The 22,538-nt window shown below is 35.0% G+C and overlaps 2 protein-coding genes across 2 annotated transcripts; both read right to left on the reverse strand.

Annotated features, from left to right (window-relative positions):
- Positions 1–335: 335 nt before the first annotated feature.
- Positions 336–9,838, reverse strand: LOC137393950 (solute carrier family 22 member 21-like). Its single transcript, XM_068080664.1, has 7 exons — positions 9,678–9,838; positions 5,621–5,704; positions 3,749–3,903; positions 2,651–2,822; positions 2,092–2,391; positions 509–729; positions 336–346 (listed from the first exon to the last, which is right to left on the reverse strand). Exons 1-7 carry the CDS (start codon positions 9,836–9,838, stop codon positions 336–338), a joined length of 1,104 nt encoding a protein of 367 aa, XP_067936765.1.
- Positions 9,839–11,050: 1,212 nt separating this feature from the next.
- LOC137394897 (armadillo-like helical domain-containing protein 2) lies at positions 11,051–22,295 on the reverse strand. The gene is made up of 9 exons (XM_068081676.1): positions 22,190–22,295; positions 21,901–22,017; positions 18,447–18,644; positions 17,550–17,780; positions 16,546–16,646; positions 15,381–15,533; positions 15,055–15,187; positions 11,695–11,840; positions 11,051–11,423 (listed from the first exon to the last, which is right to left on the reverse strand). Exons 5-9 carry the CDS (start codon positions 16,616–16,618, stop codon positions 11,257–11,259), a joined length of 672 nt encoding a protein of 223 aa, XP_067937777.1. The 5' UTR covers positions 16,619–16,646; positions 17,550–17,780; positions 18,447–18,644; positions 21,901–22,017; positions 22,190–22,295; the 3' UTR covers positions 11,051–11,256.
- Between the last annotated feature and the right edge of the window lie 243 nt (positions 22,296–22,538).

The following is a 22,538-nucleotide window of genomic DNA, read 5'->3' on the forward strand; positions in this document are numbered from 1 at the left end:
CTGTCTTAAAAGTCATAAATTAAAAAATAATAGTATCTGTAGTTGTTAGTTTTAGATTAAACATGTAAAACCGTCACATGCAGGATCAGTACGATAGCATTACAGCAGCTGCAGTTAGTCCCAATACCTATCCTCTGCTATCACCTATTTTGTGTGTTCCACAGTTGATTAACAGTACATAAAAATAACTACAGATTTAAATCAGATTAAATCAAATTAAATTTGATTTAATCTGATTTATTAAATTAATTTCATCTGAAACCAACTTAACTGTAGACCTACGATATACAGCATTTTAAAAGAAGATATATTTTTACAATGTTTGAATACTCAAGCTATTGTGATTCTATAAGACCCGACCAGATAAACACTGACAACCACCCAGACTGACCCTTGCTACTGCCATGTATATACTGTACACGCTTATGAGAACTCATACTTTTTTTACCTCTCAGCTTGTCTTCTCTAACTCAACAATAAAAGTTCAACATATTTATGGCAAGTTTACCTGATAAGAGATATTTTACAAAGGCAGATGCGATCAGGGCAATTCCTCCAAAGGCTACCAACAGAATATAAATCTTCTTCCTGCCCCCTGGTATGACCAGAAGAGCCATGGAGTATGCTATAAGCTCAACCCCACCTCCAATGGCGTTGTTAATGTAAACATTGCCTGGTAAGAGGCCAGAGCCAATGGCGAGGCCGGCATATCCCATGTCACACGCTAACCTGTCAATATTTGTCACATTATAATCTCATACCTCACACTCTTGTACAGCAGATGCTTCTATGAGGTAAACCTTCTCTTACGTGAATTCCACTTAATGTAAAGAATTTATGTAAAGTTTTTGCATCTTATTGCATAAGCAATTCTATATAATGTAATGCGTGAAGTCGGTGCATATTCCCCAATTTGAATTGAATAACGAGATAATAACCGATAAATAGCCTTAAAAGTATGATTGTTTTGCCACACTTTGGGGATAAACCAACGTATAGGGTTATCTCTATTATATACACTAGTACCCTGACAGTCTAGCTAGCTGTGAGAGATCATCAGTTGCGCTGATAAACCACAGAGAATTAGTAGCTGCGCAATTATTCAGAAATACTTGAAGGCGGTTGATTGGTGGAGGTGTTAGAGCGCTACCAATCACCATGTCAGGAGTTGGAGTCTCGTTAAAATCAATCATTTATCTTAAGCTCTAACCAGGAGAAAACTTTGGAAAAACCTACCGATCGTCAGATACCGCTCTTGTGATAGTAGACATATTGGAGTTTCAGTGAAAGCAAACTTTTATGTAAACCCCCAACCCTGCCTTTGGACCAGGGATAAACAGACAGATACTGTTCTTATTATAGTAAATGTATATTTTTGTTTTACTTTGTTTTGGACAGATAAAACTTTTTTTCCTGGCAGCATAGACCTTGCTGTCTAAAAGAATGAAAAACGCAATTTAAATTGATATTGGAGTTGCGAGCTCCTCGAAACTTATTGTAAAATTACCGTAATCATGGACCCTAAATCAAGTGAAAATGATAAAAATAAATAAAAGTCATCGATACAAACCAATAATACCACAGTTACTGTACAGTAATTAAATTAAAAAGTTAAGTTTAATTCTTTTTCCTATTTGAATGTCCAATAGGGTGAGTTTGGGACAATCTAGGAATGCATGAGACAATTTACGGTATTTTATGATTCGTCTAACGTAAAATGGTTATAACATAAACATTTTGGAATGAATTATTTACATTGTAGGATCGTTAACTCATTTATTCTTTAAAAAACTTCTTTTTTATATATTTTTCAAATGTAACGATGTTTTCCTAAATAGTATTGCTTTACAAACACTACCTATTTTGTACCTAAATATGATTGATTATTCAAGACTAACTAGTAGTGAGTGTAAATAGTGATATATTTATGGTTACTCTGAACTGACTTTAAATAACCTCAGTATACAGGAACTTGAAGGAACTTGTAGGACACGAGTCTCTAGATCTATGAACAGCATTCTGCAAGAACGACTGCTAGAATAGAAGAACAGAGAAATTTCAGCAATCTGATAAAACAAGATGTGCACTCACCACCCAAAGGCGCATATCAATAGAATGACCACGAACTTTTGCGTTTTGAGCATTTGCATGCACTGGCCTGGATCATGTTTAGAATCATCTTCAGATGTGGACGAAGAAGAATTAAGCTTTCCATCTATCTCTGTTTTATTCCCATCCTGGTTTGAATGAGTGTCTTTTCTCTCTTTATGGTGTTCTACAACTGAAAACCTGTCATCCATCTTGTTTCGTGAAGCTATTTTCTCCAGAACAGCTTGAGCTTCTTTGTATCTTCCTTGACTGTACAGCCAGTGCGGGGACTCATCAAAAAGCCTTAAAATATTAACAGAAGTATAAACTATAACTATAATTGGCATGTTGCCAAAAATCTAATTGCACTAATAGTAGTTTCAACTACCTTCAGTTTCTCATAGGCATGTTACTCTAGTTTAAATCATCATGAGCAAGCACAGGCAGTCAAATATCGAAATAATTTTTTTTCTACAAGTTAATTTGTACAGGATTGAAATCTAAACAGCAACGCAGTTCTTGTAGAAGTAAAGTCATTATCGCCATCCAATCTAAAACTTACCAGAAAGCCAATGGACAGAGGACAAAGTTCGGCAAACTGACAGCCATGTGCAATGTCCTCCAATCACGGATGAAATAGGCGAAGAGGGAGAGAAGACAGATGCCGATTCCCCACGAGTAGACAAGTCCAATCACCACATGCGCTCGCTTACTTGGAGATACAACTTCAGTAACTATAAAAAGCATAAGGTTAGATAATTATGTTACTGTATTTTGTAAAGTGAGCCATTTAATGTGAATTAATTATTTATCCCTAGCTAGTATTTATAACAAAATGTGTACATTATGTAAATACAGTAAAACTAATTGATGATAAATTTCCTGTTTTTGTCTTGCAACAAGTGAAAAATGACATCAAAGTTACTAAATGCGTAAAGACTATTTCAAACCAGACCAGCAATAGAGATTTCTTGAAGGCAAAAAGAATGCTAGAATGGTCACAATTGAAGACAAGAACGCGTCCTATCAGAAGGTACAATCTAATAAACTGATAGTTGATTGGCTACAAATAATAATTCTGGTTTCCTTTACTGCTGATCATGTGCAACCGACCTAAAGGCAGACACACTGGAGATTCCCACCATGGTTTGCAAATCTTGCTAAAACTTGGTCCTGGCTTTTGCATAAACATAGACAGTCAGTGCAGCCATTGTTTCTTCTCGTGTTCTCCTAGAAAAGAATCTTCCAGTGTGCCTGGGCAATATTGCACTTGCTTACTTACAGTGTGCCTAAGTAATATTGCACTTGCCTACTTATAGTTTAAGTTTGACATAGTTTATCTAAAACAATCTTGGAATAGTTGTAGTCTGATACCCCAGTGAGAAAACCGCCTGGTGTTTTTTGAGCGGGTCTACAGATTTTAGACTGATATAACACAGGAGTGATTGTAGTTGGATGGTCTTCCTAACACTATCAATGGCCCTTGTGTGGCTCAAACCACTGACCTACTAAAATCCATTTGGCAGCCTAACCATTGCACCACAGCTGTCTGTAGCTTCATCTTTATTTCATTCTTGTAAAGGCTTGATCGATTCTCCGACAAAGTATGTTTTGCCTTGTCAAAATAATGTAGTGACTTTTTACATTAAGCATCACTTACTGAGAGTGGCACAGCCATTATATATAGCTGCGATAGGTACAGCAGAGAAGAAACGGAATATTATATACATGGTGAGATTTACTGAATACGCTGTTCCTAAACCAAAGCCTCCGAGTAGGAACAGCCCAATTGTGATCGTCTTTTTTCTTCCAATTCTGCCAAAAATATTTAAGCGATGTCACATTTTAGCTTCCTACAAGTGACAAGTCATGACATGTGGAGAGCTTGAGAACATATTACTGAAACTGCAAAAACCTGTGTTTTGACTGTGAGTTGCTAGTGTTACAGTCATTGTCTGGTTATGACCTGTTCTATTTAGCATCTTGAAGATAACAAGAGCTGTGACTTTGTAGTTACAGAGTTACTGTAATATTGAATAGTAAAAATCTCATAAGCTTCTACAAATTACTAACAACATATTAACATATAACATTAGCCAAGTATAATGATAAATTATTGACAACATATTAACATATAACACTAGTCAAGTATTATGTATATACAATTATACATATACTAGTTGAATCCCTGGTATTGCCTGGGTAATAAAAGTTTTTTGCACAGAAAATTTATTTTTATTCAACATATAACAACAGTTACCAGTCTAATTTTCAAACTTCATATCATGAGAAAAGTGTTTTGTGCAGTTTAAATGAATTAAGAGAAAAAAGTAAAGCAACTGTAAAAGTTTTCAAACTTCGTCAAACAACTGTAACTTTCAAACTTAATATCACGAAGAAAATGTTTTGTGCAGGACAACTAAATTAAGCAACAACATAAAACAACTATAAAAGGGTTTAAATGTAAATGTGAAATAATTAGCAAGTAATAGCTGAATCATGTCTGTTTTGCTACAATTACAATAAAAGATGATTTGGTAATGATACAATTATTACGAACTGAGAAAACAAGAAATAAAAACCCTGAATATGTTGAATTAATAATAACAATTCGTGCATAGAAGTGTGTGTGTGTGTGTATACATGTATATAAAAAAGGTTACTGTTCCAGCAGAAGCTATCCATCAAAACTTTGAATACGACGATATTGATACGTCTCGATACTGGTACAAATGTGAAAATGAGATATCGTACTGTCTTTGTCTGACCGAATAGAGAGAGAATGTAGAAGCAATTCTACAGTGCAAACAACTACAATACCACTTCATTTTTTCCTTGAACGTTTGAGTACAAACTACTCAAAATAATACAATTGTCTGCGTGAAAGGACTTGGCCTTGACCGGGGATTTAGCAACTGAACCTTACCAAAAACCGGAAATACAAGTTCACGAAAACCCGAAAAAGCGTCACGTTTCATAGAGCTAAGAGTTCATAGAGTTTTGATTAACATGTCATTTTGGGTGTGAAAATGGAAAAGGGTATATACATTATGTAGTAAGAGCCATGAATTGTAAGAGCTTAGATAGTCTCGTGGTTAGAGGATTGCAAAACTGCGGTCGCAATCTTCGTGAGTTCAAAAACAGTTGGATGCAAATTTTAATTCCAAAATTTTAATAGCTGTAACTGGACATACTGAAGGACAGTCGACAAACTTTGAGAACTATATATAGACTATGTAATACATATTATACATGTCAAAGATTGACAAGACAGGTCATGAAACCGGCAGTAGCTGCATAGATAAGTACAACTACAATATATTCTACAACTAGTATATATATAACAACTATATACATTGTATATAATTGTTATATACAACTAGTATATATATAACAACTATATACATTGTATATAGTTGTTATATACAACTAGTATATATATAACAACTATATATATAGTTGTTATATGTATGTATTTAGTATATAATAGATAGTATATATTATGTCTAAAACATATAATATATATACGTACCTGTCTGCCAGCTGACCAGTTAAAAGCCCTCCGGGAATTCGCCCAAACATAAGAAACATGTTGGCTAAGGCTGGCCAAATATTTCTGGAGCATACAAGGTTGAACTGTAACACAATTGCTCAGTATGTCAGTCATAATTCCACATCGAATCAATCAAAGTAGAATTGTTATTATAGTGGCTGAAACACTAGAATGAGATAGTACTGTAGAAAGAGCAAATGAGGAAGCCTATTTAAGAATAAGAACAACTGTTCACCTTTACACCTGTACGACCTTCATTTAAACTATACGTTTGTGAACGCATTAAAAATGTAATACTGTAACAGCCCAAACAATTTTCATAGCATTTAAAAACAGATAATTTTGTTTTGACTTGTTGATGTCCATCAAAAAACATTTTTATAACCAGAGAGCTACAACTGAGTAGACCCCAAAAACCTATATTGAAGGCCCTATTAGGCCGTGTTCAGGTGAAACAATCTGTTAGCACAATATAGTTGAAGAGACTCTCTTATGTAGAATTACCAAATTTCAAGTCATTTGAAGCATCAGTTTTTATAGTAACTGGCTAAAATATAGATGCATATTTGGACATGGCTAAAAGACAGCTACAGTCTCGACCAGTCATTTAACGATATATATATATATATATAAAATTGTACATTGTTGTTTACAATATACTAGCTGAAGTTCCTAAATGTTTCAACTCATCACAATCTATATACGAAGTGATGATCTTTTGCTTGTAGTATGTACAGAGCCTTACAGCAGTACATTTGCGTGAGTACTGATGACGTTTATTGGAACTAACGCAATGTTTGACCCCATTAACTACAAACTATGCCAACACACATACCTCACTGACTGCAGTGCTCCTATATACTTCACTCGTGTATGTAAAACTAGAACACTCTGTGCTTGAGTTGGTGTAAAAACAAACTCCAGTTAACTGGTCATCCCATGTGTCGTTTCCTGTTTGTGGCACACTATAATTTGCTTTCAACGAATCGATGCAACTGCAAATAACCGACCAAACAATAAGGTTACAATTTACCTTGAGAGGTAACTCCGCAGCAGTATTAATATAGTCTAAAAACTACTTGCGGTATGTTTATTTTTGTGTTTTGTAGGTAACAGACTTAATGGCTGATGCTAAAGCCAGAATGTCAACAACTTTCTCTTAATACCCTGACCATTACTTGCTTAAAGACAACTTCCTCTGCATTTTGGTCTCCTTATAACAGAGAGCTCTGGGCATGGAAGTTTTCACTTATGTAGACCGCATGAGTAACTGCCATAAATGAATAATCTAAAAGAAAGATAGATGCTAGTCTGGCTACTGATCTCAGAGGGTCATGTGACCGACAACTAGTTTGTGTGGAGAAACATCACTAAATAATGGTAAATAGATAAAGAAAAATGATGGTCAATCTTATTCGTGACTCGTATTAAGGCGTGAGTCATTAATTTCTACTTAATACATAATAATTAGTTATCAAGTCTAAGTCATTAAGTTCTGAGTCATTCAGTTCCGAGTCATTAAGTCATGAGTCATCAAGTCATAAGTCATCAAGTCCAGTGTGATTAAGTTCTGAGTGATTAAGTCATTAGGTCCTGAGTTATTAAGTTATATGCGAAGTAACGAGATGAATACTTTGCTAAAGCAAAGATAAGCGTCTAACATGTCTAAAATGTTACACATGTACTAATACAGCGCCGACTTTTTACTGCAACAAAAGCTTTGTCATGTTTATGTTGATCTCCTGGATACCTGGAGTGCTATGGGTACCATGTTACCTAGGCATCATAAATACTTTTGAAATAAGTCAAACTAAAAGATGTTGATGTTGAAATTTAATTGTCTTAAATAATAACAAGTTTAAATGGCTTTTGTCAGAGTAATTCACTGACAAGAATTAAATTTGAGTTTTGTAAATGATCATCAACTGATGAACAAACCATTTTAACATTTTGTTAATACTGTACTTAATATTACTAGAAATTCCCATGCCATACAGCCCACGACCAAAGTGATAATGGTAAAAAGAAAGGGTACTGATGGTTGAGAAATGCAATATTAGCAGTCAAATGGCACTGCAGCGCAATAGGATAACTGCAATGGTGGCTGCAATGGTAACTGTAATGTACTGGGTGTGGGTGTTATTGTGTACAACAAACAGCAATAATGAAAGGAAAAGATTATATGTTTATATCTCTCCCCTGCAATAGGAGAAATGCAAAATTAGAAGTAAAATGGCAAGCTGCTGTGTAATATACACAGTTTGAAAGTTGGTTGTGTTGAATGTAGAATGGATTTGACAGTATCTGTAACAGAAAGCAAGCATTAGCATTCTGGAAGTTTGGTGCATGTGTCTGGAAGTTTAATGCAAACTGGAACCAAATAAAGAAATAGGTCATGTCACAGAAACCATGGTTAAGTCGGGTGTGTAAGATTTAGAGTTATCTACACTAGCAGAAGGAAAAAATTGTCAGTTATTTTGCAAAAAAAATTTGATTCCAGCTTAATTACAGCAGATTTTATGGTTAATAAACTGAATGCATGTTTACCATCAGTGCGAAAACAAAGTTCTAAGAAAACTGGTGCTAAAGTTTGAGAAACGAAAACCAATGCACAATTTTGTTTACATTTCAAAAGGTCCTAGCAACAAATATCAAGAAGTTGTAATATTTATCTAGATTTTTGTATTTACATGCAAAAAATTATGCTGAATTTAAAAATCTAAACCGATTTTAGCTGGTTGTCATAGAAATAGATGTATATCTATAAGAAAATGTAGGCCTATTACTTAATTTTGCAGATATTAAAAACGGCTTGGCAGTACCGCGATATTGGGCACAGCCGTAGTATCATCAACAAAATCTTTAGAAAAAGAATAACAGTAATATATTGCACACCATCGGTGACTATATACTTCGATCTTATAAATTCAAATGATTATTCTTATAACTAAATCTTATAATAATCTTATAAAATCGAATAATTATTCTTATACTTAAATATTGTAATAATCTTATAAGAATCATTAGAAAAATATCATCGTCATTTCCTTTACTTTTACTGCTTTGGACATCAATTGGAATACCAAAGTACTCATTATAAGTGTCAAAAATGTCAGAGTTATCTTTAAAATCGGCAAAAAAGAAACGATTACTTTTCTGTATTTCTACGTTTATTACAGAAACCTTCGGCAATTGGACAATGCCATAGTCTGGTGCAATGTGCACGTTTTTCTTGTAAAATACGCACAGCTTTATGGTTCTACCATCTATCGCACTGCGTTATGGGCGTTTTGTTGGCCGGTCCTAATTTTGATTAAAAAAGGCTTGCCAGGTTTTGATGGCGATTTTAGGCCAAATGAACCTTTCTATTTATGTATAATCCGATCAGATGGGTAAGTTTTAGGATATTGTCTACACTTTTTAAAGACTTGGTAACATACATGTATTTAAATAGGTTTATATGTGTTTGTATCATTCTTATACTTAAATGACTCCACACAAAAATGGTTAAATTTTTGGATGGGATTTCGGTTCAAAGTTTGGGTACAGCCGTTGATAATTTTCTTGAGTTGTGTGCACATATGCATTTATCATAAAGCTCCCAAACACTCGTTTCGCTCATGTTTTGTTGTGAGAATATATTTTATATATATGGTAATAAAGCGAATGCAGCATTGTTCTAGTCAACATTGCAACTAACTTATTACTAGAGGCTGTAAAAAAGGAAACATTTTGTTCAAAATAACAATGATTATATTTTGTAAGCATATATTTGGTACACATCTTGTAATAAATTTAAATAATCAGTAACAATCTCTTGGAACAAACAAGATAAGCTTTTTTGTAATATAAATATCAAGAATACTAAAATCAGCATGTTGCGGCTATCATTTTGTATTTACTCTGTATTATGTTGTAGACAGCTATGTGAAACAGCACAATAAAAATTATGAGTCATTAGATCAAGTAACATTTACATATCATGGCATCTATTGCTAAGTGGTAGTGAAAAGCATTTTTACTAACTTACACTTACCTGAAGTCCATGTCAGCCTGTGTGAAGACGATAACCAATGTCTGCATGGCAGCAGCGCAATAAAACAACGAAGTCAAAAATAACGTACAAAGCTGATATTTTTTCATGTTTCCTATATGTTCCAAAATATCGTTAACATCGCCTAATGTTTCACTTGTCATTTTTGATTTTAGTATAAGACTACTTCAACTATAATGATGTACTGAAATATGAGAGTATGACTTGCAAAAAGGCAAGCTTGTTTGCGATGGATTCGCATTCTAGCTGGAAATCTTAGCTTAAGATAATCAGGAACCTATCAAAATGACCTGTGAAAAAAGATAAGCAACACACCGAATAGATAACATTTGTTTGTAGAGTTAACTTGAGGTAAGACACTTACTGACATCCGTTAGCTGATATGGTAACCGCTGATACTGATAATTATACTGATAAAAATGAGTGGACAGCCAAATTATCTCAAGCCTCAGTACCGTTGTCTTGTTAGCTACAGTTATCATAACGCCTTCACAAAATTTGGGTTTTGGCTGCATCAAAACTTATTTGCGGTTGATCACCTTGCTGGCCTAACATTTACAAACTAACCCGCCACTACTAGATTAGTCAAGCAGTGGCTGACTAATACGCCATCACTATGCTGGGCAAGCAGTGGCTGACTAATACGCCATCACCATGTTAGTCAAGCAGTGGCTGTTTAATACTTTATATGTGATTGCCCTTGATATTTGCTCAAACAGATACTTGTAAATGGTTTAAAAAGTTGAATATCTAAAAAAAATTGACAAGGTCATTTATCAATGTGACCTTCAAATGATGCTGCTGCAATTTATTATAGTTGTCAAGTTGTGTTAATTGTAATACTACTACATACACTAGTTTATCACGTTGGCTACAGATTCCATTTTTTGTGAGTTTTCCAACATCTGCATATCTTATAAGGCCGTGTGTCGTACGTAGGCACTTCTCTGTCTCTAGGGCACATCTCTGTCTTAAGTTCACCTGTTGCAATTTTGTTATCTGTACAATTGTTCTACTAAAATATATTTTTGTTGGTACATGTATGTACAATGTGCGGACTGCAATCAAGACTTCTTGTTAGAAATTTAGATAAAATAAACATAGGCTCCCTGTAATAGCTATAGATTGCAAAGATTTGGGATTTTGAAGAAATAGTTGGATTAGTACTGATAGGCTATAAATCGATCGGTCAGATACCTTTTTATTGCTTTCAATATAAACGGTACTAGTCAGAAGTTCAATCATGTGGCTCCCAATAACTTTTACTAAAAGAGAGGAGTTTATCTGGGACCTGCCTTTATTTTGTGACTATGGTAGCAAAACCACACTTAACTAGCTCTCTATATTTAAATTCAAATTCAAAGAACAAAACCAAAACTCTACTGAAACTTAATAACTTAACTGGTAAATTTACTAATATGTACCTTTAGAACAAAGTCTTTCTTTTATAACCGAAAGTAGATATAGTATCAATACCAGTTATGCTTACAATGCTATCAGACACTTAATCAGTTCATCAAATATAAATAACTATAATAAATGAGGCGAGACAAGACTACAATCACCGAGTCATGTCTGAGCGGTAGCTGGATGAAAGCAGATGGGAGGCACCGCTGGTTTCCGAATACAGGATATCTATGAGCAAATCGGCGTAGTTGTCTGACCAGCCAGTCCAAGGGCTTCGCACATTTCGACACGTTAACAAATTTTCTTTCAGCTCAGGTACATCTATCATAAACAGATAATAAGTACAATGCTAAAATATTAAAATCAATTAAAAAGAAAATGGTTATGCCCTAAATACCACTTCATTTTTTGCTTTCATGGGGTAAACCACAAAGCGTGTTACCTAAGATGAATAAATTTTCCTTGGCAATACTATAGAGAAATACTACAGAGAAATACTATAGAGAAATACTATAGAGAAAAGCAAAGGAGTTTATAAAAGATTGTAAAGATTTCACAGCAATCATATTGCTATTGTAACATTAGTGTTCACCTTGAAGCTGAATTAGCATGGTGTAGTTATTACACACAAGACAAGTTATGCAATAACAGGCAAGTCTGGACCTGTGTACAGGTGAGATGTTCCCCATCATCTCCACTAATACTGGAAGAGCAGCAACAGCCCTGTTTTGGTTATCCCTAAAATAGGACAGTTAAACATACAATATATATATATATATATATATATATATATTGTATATATATATATATACTGTATATATATATATACTGTATATACATATATATAAAATTGTTTCCTCACCCCGGATACCCTGTATGGGTGGTAAATTCTGCTCTAACTAGGGTCTCCTACCAGAGACCTGGGAGTTTGAGCACTCGCCTCAAGATCTTAGCTGTTCCCAATAGTGCACTTTTCTGCAACTCACCTGAGTTGATTGTTGTTGGTATTTGGGCACGCCACATTTTATGCGCCGGTGTTATTGCGCCCAGTGCACCAATGACTACTGGGATCACAGTTGTTCTTACATTCCAGCATTTTTCAATTTCTTCTCCAAGAGGGAGATATTTCTCTACCTTTTCTTTTTCTTTGCTGGCTATATTGTAGTCATTGGGTACTGCTATATCTATTATAGTAGCCCTCTTGTTCTCCTTGTCTACCACCGCTATATCTGGTTGGTTTGCTAGGACATGCTTGTCAGTTCGGATGTAGAAGTCCCAGAGGATCTTAGCGCGGTCATTTTCATTCACCTTACCAGGAGCTTCCCACCAGTGTTGTGGTTTATTAAGGCCATACTCATATATGGTTTATTAAGGCCATACATATATCTATATATATATCTATATATATATATATATATACATATATATATATATATATAAGAGAGCTACTATAATAGATATAGCAGTACCCAATGACTACAATATAGACAGCAAAGAAAAAGTAGAGAAATATCTCCCTCTTGGAGAAGAGATTGAAAAATGCTGGGATGTAAGAACAACCGTAATCCCAGTAGTCATTGGGGCACTGGGTGCAATAACACCGGCGCATAAAATGTGGCTTGCCCAAATACCAACAGCAATCAACTCAGGTGAGTTGCAGAAAAGTGCGCTACTGGGAACAGCTAAGATCTTAAGGCGAGTGCTCAAACTCCCAGGTCTCTGGTAGGAGACCCGAGTCAGAGCAGAAACTACCACCCATACGGGTTAACCGGGGTGAGACAACAATTTTTTATATATATATATGCATAATACTAGCTTGTTATTTTTGCGCTCATGAAAATGCTGAGATATAGCTGATAATGTTCTAGACTCAGCTTAATGATGAAAACAAAAAGGACCATCGAAAAAAGAAAACAGAACTAGCCATACAAAATGTAATACGTACAAATAAACAAATGCTGAGATAACCATAGGCCTATCAGTCTCTCCTCCTCCTCAAGTACGCGCCTAATCAAAGTTGGATGCACCTAGATAGGCCTACTTAAGTATGCCACTGCACACCAAACTATAATGAAACACTCTATACTGTAAACGAGGTTGCAACAGAAGTAAAAAATTCTAGCAAGCTGATGAATACAAAAGAAATGACAATATGGTGGGCAAAACTACCCAATCATCAGTAATACTACCTGTTGAGGTAATAGAACTACCCAATAATCAGTAATACTACCTGTTGAGGTAACAGAACTACCCAATAATCAGTAATACTACCTGTTGAGGCAACAGAACTACCCAATCATCAGTAATACTCCCTGTTGAGGTAACAGAACTACCCAATCATCAGTAATACTACCTGTTGAGGTAACAGAACTACCCAATCATCAGTAATACTTCCTGTTGAGGTAACAGAACTACCCAATCATCAGTAATACTACCTGTTGAGGTAATAGAACTACCCAATCATCAGTAATACTCCCTGTTGAGGTAACAGAACTACCCAATCATCAGTAATACTACCTGTTGAGGTAACAGAACTACCCAATCATCAGTAATACTACCTGTTGAGGTAATAGAACTACCCAATCATCAGTAATACTACCTGTTGAGGTAACAGAACTACCCAATCATCAGTAATACTACCTGTTGAGGTAACAGAACTACACAATCATCAGTAATACTACCTGTTGAGGTAATAGAACTACCCAATCATCAGTAATACTACCTGTTGAGGTAATAGAACTACACAATCATCAGTAATACTACCTGTTGAGGTAATAGAACTACCCAATCATCAGTAATACTACCTGTTGAGGTAATAGAACTACCCAATCATCAGTAATACTACCTGTTGAGGTAATAGAACTACCCAATCATCAGTAATACTACCTGTTGAGGTAATAGAACTACCCAATCATCAGTAATACTAACTGTTGAGGTAACAGAACTACACAATCATCAGTAATACTACCTGTTGAGGTAACAGAACTACACAATCATCAGTAACACTACCTGTTGAGGTAATAGAACTACCCAATCATCAGTAATACTACCTGTTGAGGTAACAGAACTACACAATCATCAGTAATACTACCTGTTGAGGTAACAGAACTACCCAATCATCAGTAATACTACCGGTTGACGTAACAGAACTACCCAATCATCAGTAATACTCCCTGTTGAGGTAACAGAACTACCCAATCATCAGTAATACTACCTGTTGAGGTAACAGAACTACCCAATCATCAGTAATACTACCTGTTGAGGTAATAGAACTACCCAATCATCAGTAATACTACCTGTTGAGGTAATAGAACTACCCAATCATCAGTAATACTACCTGTTGAGGTAACAGAACTACACAATCATCAGTAATACTACCTGTTGAGGTAATAGAACTACCCAATCATCAGTAATACTACCTGTTGAGGTAACAGAACTACCCAATCATCAGTAATACTTCCTGTTGAGGTAACAGAACTACCCAATCATCAGTAATACTTCCTGTTGAGGTAACAGAACTACCCAATCATCAGTAATACTACCTGTTGAGGTAACAGAACTACACAATCATCAGTAATACTACCTGTTGAGGTAACAGAACTACACAATCATCAGTAATACTATCTGTTGAGGTAACAGGTCTACCCAATCATCAGCAATCCTACCTGTTGAGGTAACAGAACTACCCAATCATCAGTAATACTACCTGTTGAGGTAATAGAACTACCCAATCATCAGTAATACTACCTGTTGAGGTAACAGAACTACCCAATCATCAGTAATACTACCTGTTGAGGTAACAGAACTACACAATCATCAGTAATACTACCTGTTGAGGTAACAGAACTACACAATCATCAGTAATACTATCTGTTGAGGTAACAGGTCTACCCAATCATCAGCAATCCTACCTGTTGAGGTAACAGAACTACACAATCATCAGTAACACTACCTGTTGAGGTAGCAAATCTCACTGATAGCCATCACGATTTTGTCCTTGAATGTTTCAGATGTGCTTCTGCTCTTTAGAAGAGTTATCATCTCGTTGAGACAAGTAGCCGCAGTTCGTCCGGCTTCTGGTGCTCCTGGCAAGAATACACATACCAGTGATAGTATTTATCAAATGGAACATCTGCAATTGTAATGATATTTTAGTAAACTTTCATGTAGATGAAGTTGTAAAAATAAGTTTGCTACAAACACGCTGACTCCATTTCCAATGACCAAATGCTCAATATCACACTCATATAATTGAAGATGTGGTCCAAAGCTGCATACCCATGTAAGCCAGATGGCCAATTTTCGAAACAAGCTCTTCCTTCTCTTCAGTAGTAAGGCTGCCATTGAACATCAGGTTTTTTGCCAAGTTGTTAATCTCCCTGATAGTCAAATCAGACTCTGCATCCACATCTTGAAGGTCAACATCATGTCCTGTTTTAAACAATATTTTTGCATAGATGTATCAATTGAAACTGCTCCAACCTCTCATATCCTGTAGTCAATGCTAAAAAGAGATGATTGAAGCCAACCTTTGAACTGTTGTTGTACCATCCCAAACATCTCTAAATATGTGCGTTAATAAAACTTTATTTATTTATATAAATGTGATTGTCTGTCTGTCTAATAATAGCGATAAAGTTTTAGGGACCAAAAATCCGTTCTGCAGATTTAAGCTCGTGACATTCAATTTGCAAGCCTACAAACAACCACTAAATGAAGCCTCCAAACAGCCACTAAATGAAGCCTACAAACAAGCACTAAATGAAGCCGTTCGTATCGTTTTCATTTCTAACGCATTCAACAAAAATACTGTATCGGGTTGGTTTTGTCAGAGAAATATGTTTTTACTGTATTAGACGCTAGAAATATGGAGCCACCTAAAACTGCAAGCATCTAGCAAGCTTGGTGCCGGCAAGCTTCTAACCAGCTTACAAAAATCAGATTTTTCAAGTTTAACTTGCTTATGACTTTTTCAATAAATTTGCTAAATAATATTTTCACTCACTTTTGCTCATTTAAATTTTCTGTCTTGCATCGTACATCAGAATGCTGGTGAACACACTTTTCAGTGTTAGTGGCTTACATACTTTAATTTGACAAATTGTTACATTTCTTACAATCAACAGCCATATAGGCTACTGTAAGATTATAATGAGCAAACTAGTTGTAAGTTATTGGAGAATAACTACTAGCAGCTTCACACAGAGTATGAGTGGGAGAGAAAGAGATAAATAGAGATTATCTCTATTATATACACTAATACCCTGACAGTCTAGCTAGCTGTGAGAGATCATCAGTTGCGCTGATAAACCGAGTATAGCTATTAAACTGAGTAGTGAGTGGAAATTTGTACCAGTTACAGCTGCTGCCTCACAAGCAATCCTACTCTCAGGTTTACTAAATATATGGTCTACTAGTGCACTATTCTTCATATAATACATACCAAGATAGTGGGCAGTTGTCTTCTCTACTTTCCTCTTTAGCAATGAGAACACATGACCAGCAGCAGACAGCATCTTATTCCTGTCATCTGTATAGGCTCACCTTCCCAAATACAACCCGTCTTAACATTGTGTATTTCATAAATCATCACGCAACGTCCCTATATCCACTGTGTTTTCTGTTAACAATCACTAAGTTCATCAATGTATGCCTAAACAATAGCATCAGCATTTGAAAGTTTGTCAGAGATTAAAATGTAATTTCAACTGTGAAGCAGTCTGTTTCAAGCTAAACTAGTAAAATGACACAAATAAATCTTTAAACTCTTTTAGCAAGATAATACAACAGGTTCAGAGACAAATTAATCTTTCTCAAACATAATTTAATAGACATCTTACTATTAGACATTTTACACAAAGATACATGAAGTTTTAAGACTCACCCGTTTCCCAAAATAGCATCAACTGCCATACTTTAGTAAAAAGCCTGGGGTAGAGCTTATCCGTCACTTGGCAGGTGCCAGCAGGTTGACACTTATTACCACACCACACATTGAAATTACAGTTCCCATTGCATTCACAAACATTTTACAGTCTTGCTTCACAATCCATATCATTCACTCAAATCATTCACAACCTCACCAGAAGATTACTTTGCCATTCATAGAGCACACAGAATTCCATGATTGAAGAGAAGTGAATAAAAACAGAGCATGCAGTCACTAAAAAGGCACAACTACCAATATTAATCACCATAACAAGCTAATATAATAACAGATAGCTTTGTCTAAACCCTAGTAAGATCTGACCATTATTACTAAAGATGAATCTATAAATACACTCCATCTCTATAATAATACAATAAATTTTGTTAAGTACTTCATAAAATTTCCTCTTTCAGTAACAAGCAATGGGAGTTATAATAAAAGCTTTGACCTATCAACTCTGAAATTACAAAAAAAAAACAAAGGTTACCTGTGCAGTTAATATAGGTCATGTTCCATACCTGTACAGTTGATATAGGTCATGTTCCAATACTCATCACCCATACACTGTAGCAGCACGATTGAACTGCGAAACACATCGCCGTTGTCCTTCTGCGTCACGTATACCTTTGTTTTCTCTGCCTCAATGCTAATTATATCTTTGTAAGAAAAGGAGGTATTGGGATTGAATGTACTCCCATTGAACAACATCTGCTCTGTGCAGTTGATTTCAGGAAGAGGGCACACAACTCCTGTGAAACCACTAAGGCGTGTATTCGCCATCAACTAAGCGAGACAGACATTAATGCTTTTTGATTTAATGCATGCTAACCAAAAGCAAAACACGGAAGTAAAAAAGTTTTTTTAATGCTACAGTAATATTCCAATATCGACTCACATACAAAACTAAATTAAATCTGTGCATCTATACCTTATATTAGAAATTATGGTAGAAATAGAAAGTTGTTGATATTAAAATTCTAACTAGTTTTGGTAAATAAACATCTAGTATAACTTTTAGAATTAATAGCAGTAGATAAGTATATTAGGTTGCAATTTGCTAAATGTCTTTTTTGCTTCCTTATTTCTTGTCAACGGGGGGAGCTGATAAAAATGACAAAACTCATGTCTGTGACTAGCATTTGTACTACATCTGTAATATATACTAATATATCTATAATATATTTATAATATATAAAAAATGTTAACATCTGAAATATATCACAACTATATATAGCTATAAATAACTACAATATACAGATAATAGATCTAAGATATATCGATTATATACCAGAAACCTATCAGCTCCACATTTTTGCTGACCTCAATTGCTACTACTGACTACAAGAGAGGACGATTGACATTTTCTCTTGAGAGATCGTATAAGCTATCATAGCTTGTGACATGATAGTACTCACTTTGACATGTGTCATATTCTAACTGAGTCCAGTTGACAGCGTTAGGGACAGAGTCACAGGTCACATTCTTACTCTTTTCCTTATCAGGAAACTCGTATCCGTGGTCACATTGAACTGTCGCATCAGACAGGTAAAGCCTTGAATGTATTATTACACTGGCTCGTCCGACAGGTATCGGGTCATCCAGACAAAGTGTAGCTGTGATATAAGAATGTTGATTGATCAGTGAGAAATATACATGAATCAAAGTATGATCCTTGTATGAGTCTTGCTTGAAGAGTTAGAAATCCCAGGCTTGCAGAGTTATCATCTCATGATAAAAAACAATATGATATCAGTGAGAAATATGTTGATCAGTGAGAAATATATCACAGAGAGAAAACGAAGCACAGTTTCATTTGAGTAGGTTTCTCCCTTTAGAGACAAGTAATCTTTGAGATATGTATGGCGCCTTACAGTGCCTCGCGTTGCGCGTTCACAACTCGAGTTGTCCAACTCGAGTTGTGAACGCGCAACGCGAGGCACTTTAAGGCGCCATAGATACGAGCATACGAGCTGGTTCACGATGGTCACTACACTATATGGGCAAGTATTTCAAAAACAGCATTGCCTGGGTTTTTCCCAAAATCATTTTGAAAAAAGTTTTTAACAGGTTGGCTAAATGTTATAGTGAATGCGAGGCAAAAGCACACCGGAAACAGATACTATAAAAATATGATGAAAAATGGAAGTAAGTTTGGCAAAAGGTTAAAACTTAGCTTCAAGCGTGTGTTTAGTCAGCTAAATTCATTTAAGTTAAATTCAACACTTCTATTATGTAGGGTCACAAATGTTTAGTCTACTGAATACGCTGCTCTCAAGTCTCTCAGACCGCCTATCGACAGCGTCTGTCTCCAAGGTAAAGCTCGATTCAATAGTGTACATTGTGATGTTATATTTTATTGCAGATCAAAACAACTAAATGGTTATTTGTTACTTTGTTAGTGTAGGTACTGAATTACAACAATTCAAAACACTTTTTTTCTCCGTAATATCCTCTTTAGGTGGTTTTTCATAATATGGTAATGGATTAATTTTTACTTAGTTGTTTTATATAGGAAATAGTGCCTTGAGATGCGAGTAAACTGACATACAAGCTCAGTCCCAGAACGCATTAGGCTTGTATGTTGAGGTATGACTGTATAAAATATATAATCCTTTTAGTTTTTTTTAAGTATTTAGAAAAAGATACTATATATAGGTTTATATATATAAATAAATATAAATATATACCGGCGTTGTGAGAGGCATTTCAGCGGATATTATATCAACATTTTTGTTATTTCGCCGTTATCAGTACAGCAATCGCCAAATTTTAATTTCGAGAGACTTTTATATTGATATCGGTATAGCAGGAAACAAATTGGCCTTAGCGAATTTTTTGTAGTGTTTCATATAGTTAGGCAAAAATATTTTTTAACAGGAGCATTGTAACCTGCGGGCGCAATTTATTAAATAGCATGTCATTTAGCGAGTGTGATCAAACGAGGTCATACAGTATATGATAAAAGCAATGCAATTGTACGAGCTGTGTAGCCTTGTGGTTAAATGTGTGTTTAAAACTTGTGGTTGCAATTTTTGGGAGTTCAAACCCAGCATGAAGCGAGCTTTTCATTCCAAGATTTTAATAGCTATAGCTGGACAGACAGGTAACAGCGATGACGACGACATCCTTAAGAATTTATATTTACATATATAAATCTCAAAATTTGTCTGTCTGTATGTCCTTCAGTATGTCCAGCTATAGCTGTTAGATGTTTGATATTCAAATCTCGCATCATGCTAGATTTGAACTCGCGAAGATTGCAACCACAAGTTCAAAATCCAATTGTCTAACCACCAGTCTACAAAGGCTCTTACGATTCACAGCTGCTATTATGTAATGCATACACTCTTTTCTCGATTGCATGCGCTGAATGACGTATTAATTGAAGATCTATGAAACACAATGCTTTTCCGTTCTCGCTGTACTAAAGCTAATTTGATTTCCGAAAAACGATATTAACAATAATTTCTCTCGAAATTAAAATTTGGCATATGCAACTGAGTTCAGCGTTATCCGATATGTTAAAAACGGATCCGCAAACAGATAAGTGGTAAAATTTTGATTAAAAGTTTACAAAAGTACATACTAAACCTTTCTTCAAGTATGGTTTTAGTAAGCTGAATTCATATAAGTTAGACTCAGCGTTTATGTTACACGTCTGTCTTGAAGGTTAGACCTATGCATTTAGTACATTATAATGTTACATTTTCTTGCAGAACATAACCAAAAAATGCGCTGAAGTTATTGTAGGTAACTATAGCTACTAAGGTTAACATATTGTTTTGTTACTATTTTTTAACGACAATGATTTTAATTTTTACTAGGCAGTGATTGCATTAGAAAACTACTATTGGGTTTCTATACCACTCTATACGATCTTTTTGCCTTATGATGCCAACACTGAAACGAACTAAAATCATATAATCATATACCAAATAATTTTCCATTGTAATCGTAGCAAAACAGACTATTATAGGTAGCCATTACTTGCTAATGATTTCACATTTACATTTAAACACCTTTACAGTTTTATTTTTCCTCCTAATTTATTTCAACAAACACTTCTTCCATGGTATGACATTTAAAAGTTACAGTTGCTTAAAAAAGTTTGAAAACCTTAGCAGTCGTTATATTTAAAAAAAAATTCATTTAAACTCCATAAAAACACTTTCCCCATGATATGTAGTTGAAAAGTTAGAATAGTAAATGTTGTATGTTAAATAAAAATAGATTATCTGTTCAAAGACAAAGACCTTTTCTAAATATGTTAAAAGGATGTAATTGTTTGGATTACACAACTCAAATACCTGCTCTCTGTTAGCAAATGTGATTAACTGAACTAAGGCTATTTGTTACCAACTTGTTTCCTTTATTCAACCATTTAACATTTTATACATTCTCTTATCCACTAATTGTACCCTAGGATATTTCTTGCAAGAGGCACTAAACTACATTCATTTTTAAATTACAGTAACTCATGTATTATATGTGATCATGCAACTCTTATTCTAGAGTAATCGGATTCGAGAAAAATGTGATCACGTGAAAGCAGCTTTTCTACGTTCTGATCCGACCAATAGGATGCAAGCTTATTCTCTCAATTAGTAAATGATTGGTCTAATAAAACCACTTTTTGCAACACAAAAGAGAAAACTAACTGTGTTGATCTCGGCGAGAAAATGATATGCTAATGTGAATAGCAATGGATTTTTTCATATTTGATGTTTTCATAAAAAGGCCACAGCAGAGTCATTCTTTGAACTAAGAGACACTTGAGACAAGTTACTCATCATGCATATACTAATGATTAGTTCTAGCTATTTAGGTTTTAGACAACATCAAGGGAAGAAGGATAGAACAGTCTCTGACCATAGAATGAACAGTAAATGAGCCCTTCTTCAAACTTGTAGTAACCATGTCGTGTGATGTTGTAGTTGCTGAAGAGGTCAAAGCAATTGGTACCTGCTGGATACGCCTCGGCAGTTGCTATCAAACAAACATGCTCTTGATTAGTCTAGTTACTCTAGTATAAACAATTGTTTCAGGAGTCAAACCCATAAAAACTCCTATTGGTTGAGTTGATGTAAAGGCAGAAGTTCATGCACTGTAGGAAAATAGCTGTCGAGTTACAAGTGAGGTTGGTGGAGCAGCTGCCTACCTGTGGTGTCAATAGAAGCATGAGTAGCCGAACCACATCCTTTGAGAGTTGCTTCTCCCCCAGCGCACTGCAGGCACGAGGTCCAAGTCAGATTTGCTCCATCCGTTTCTAGGGCTAGCAAAACAGACATCCTCTAGTTATATACCGATTTCAGTGCTATAAAAGTTTCAGTTAAACTAGCAAAATATCTAAACCAGTTGAGATTATTTGATAAAAATTTAACAAATGGGCAAAATATGTTATTTTAACATTGATGAACAAATATGAAAGAATTAACTGTTTCAAAAAGCTACACTAACTTGTTAGAATGAATTCTTCACAGATTAACTAAATGCTATATAAAAATATG

Source organism: Watersipora subatra, chromosome 4 (assembly GCF_963576615.1).
Source record: "Watersipora subatra chromosome 4, tzWatSuba1.1, whole genome shotgun sequence".
Classification (NCBI taxonomy): domain Eukaryota; kingdom Metazoa; phylum Bryozoa; class Gymnolaemata; order Cheilostomatida; family Watersiporidae; genus Watersipora; species Watersipora subatra.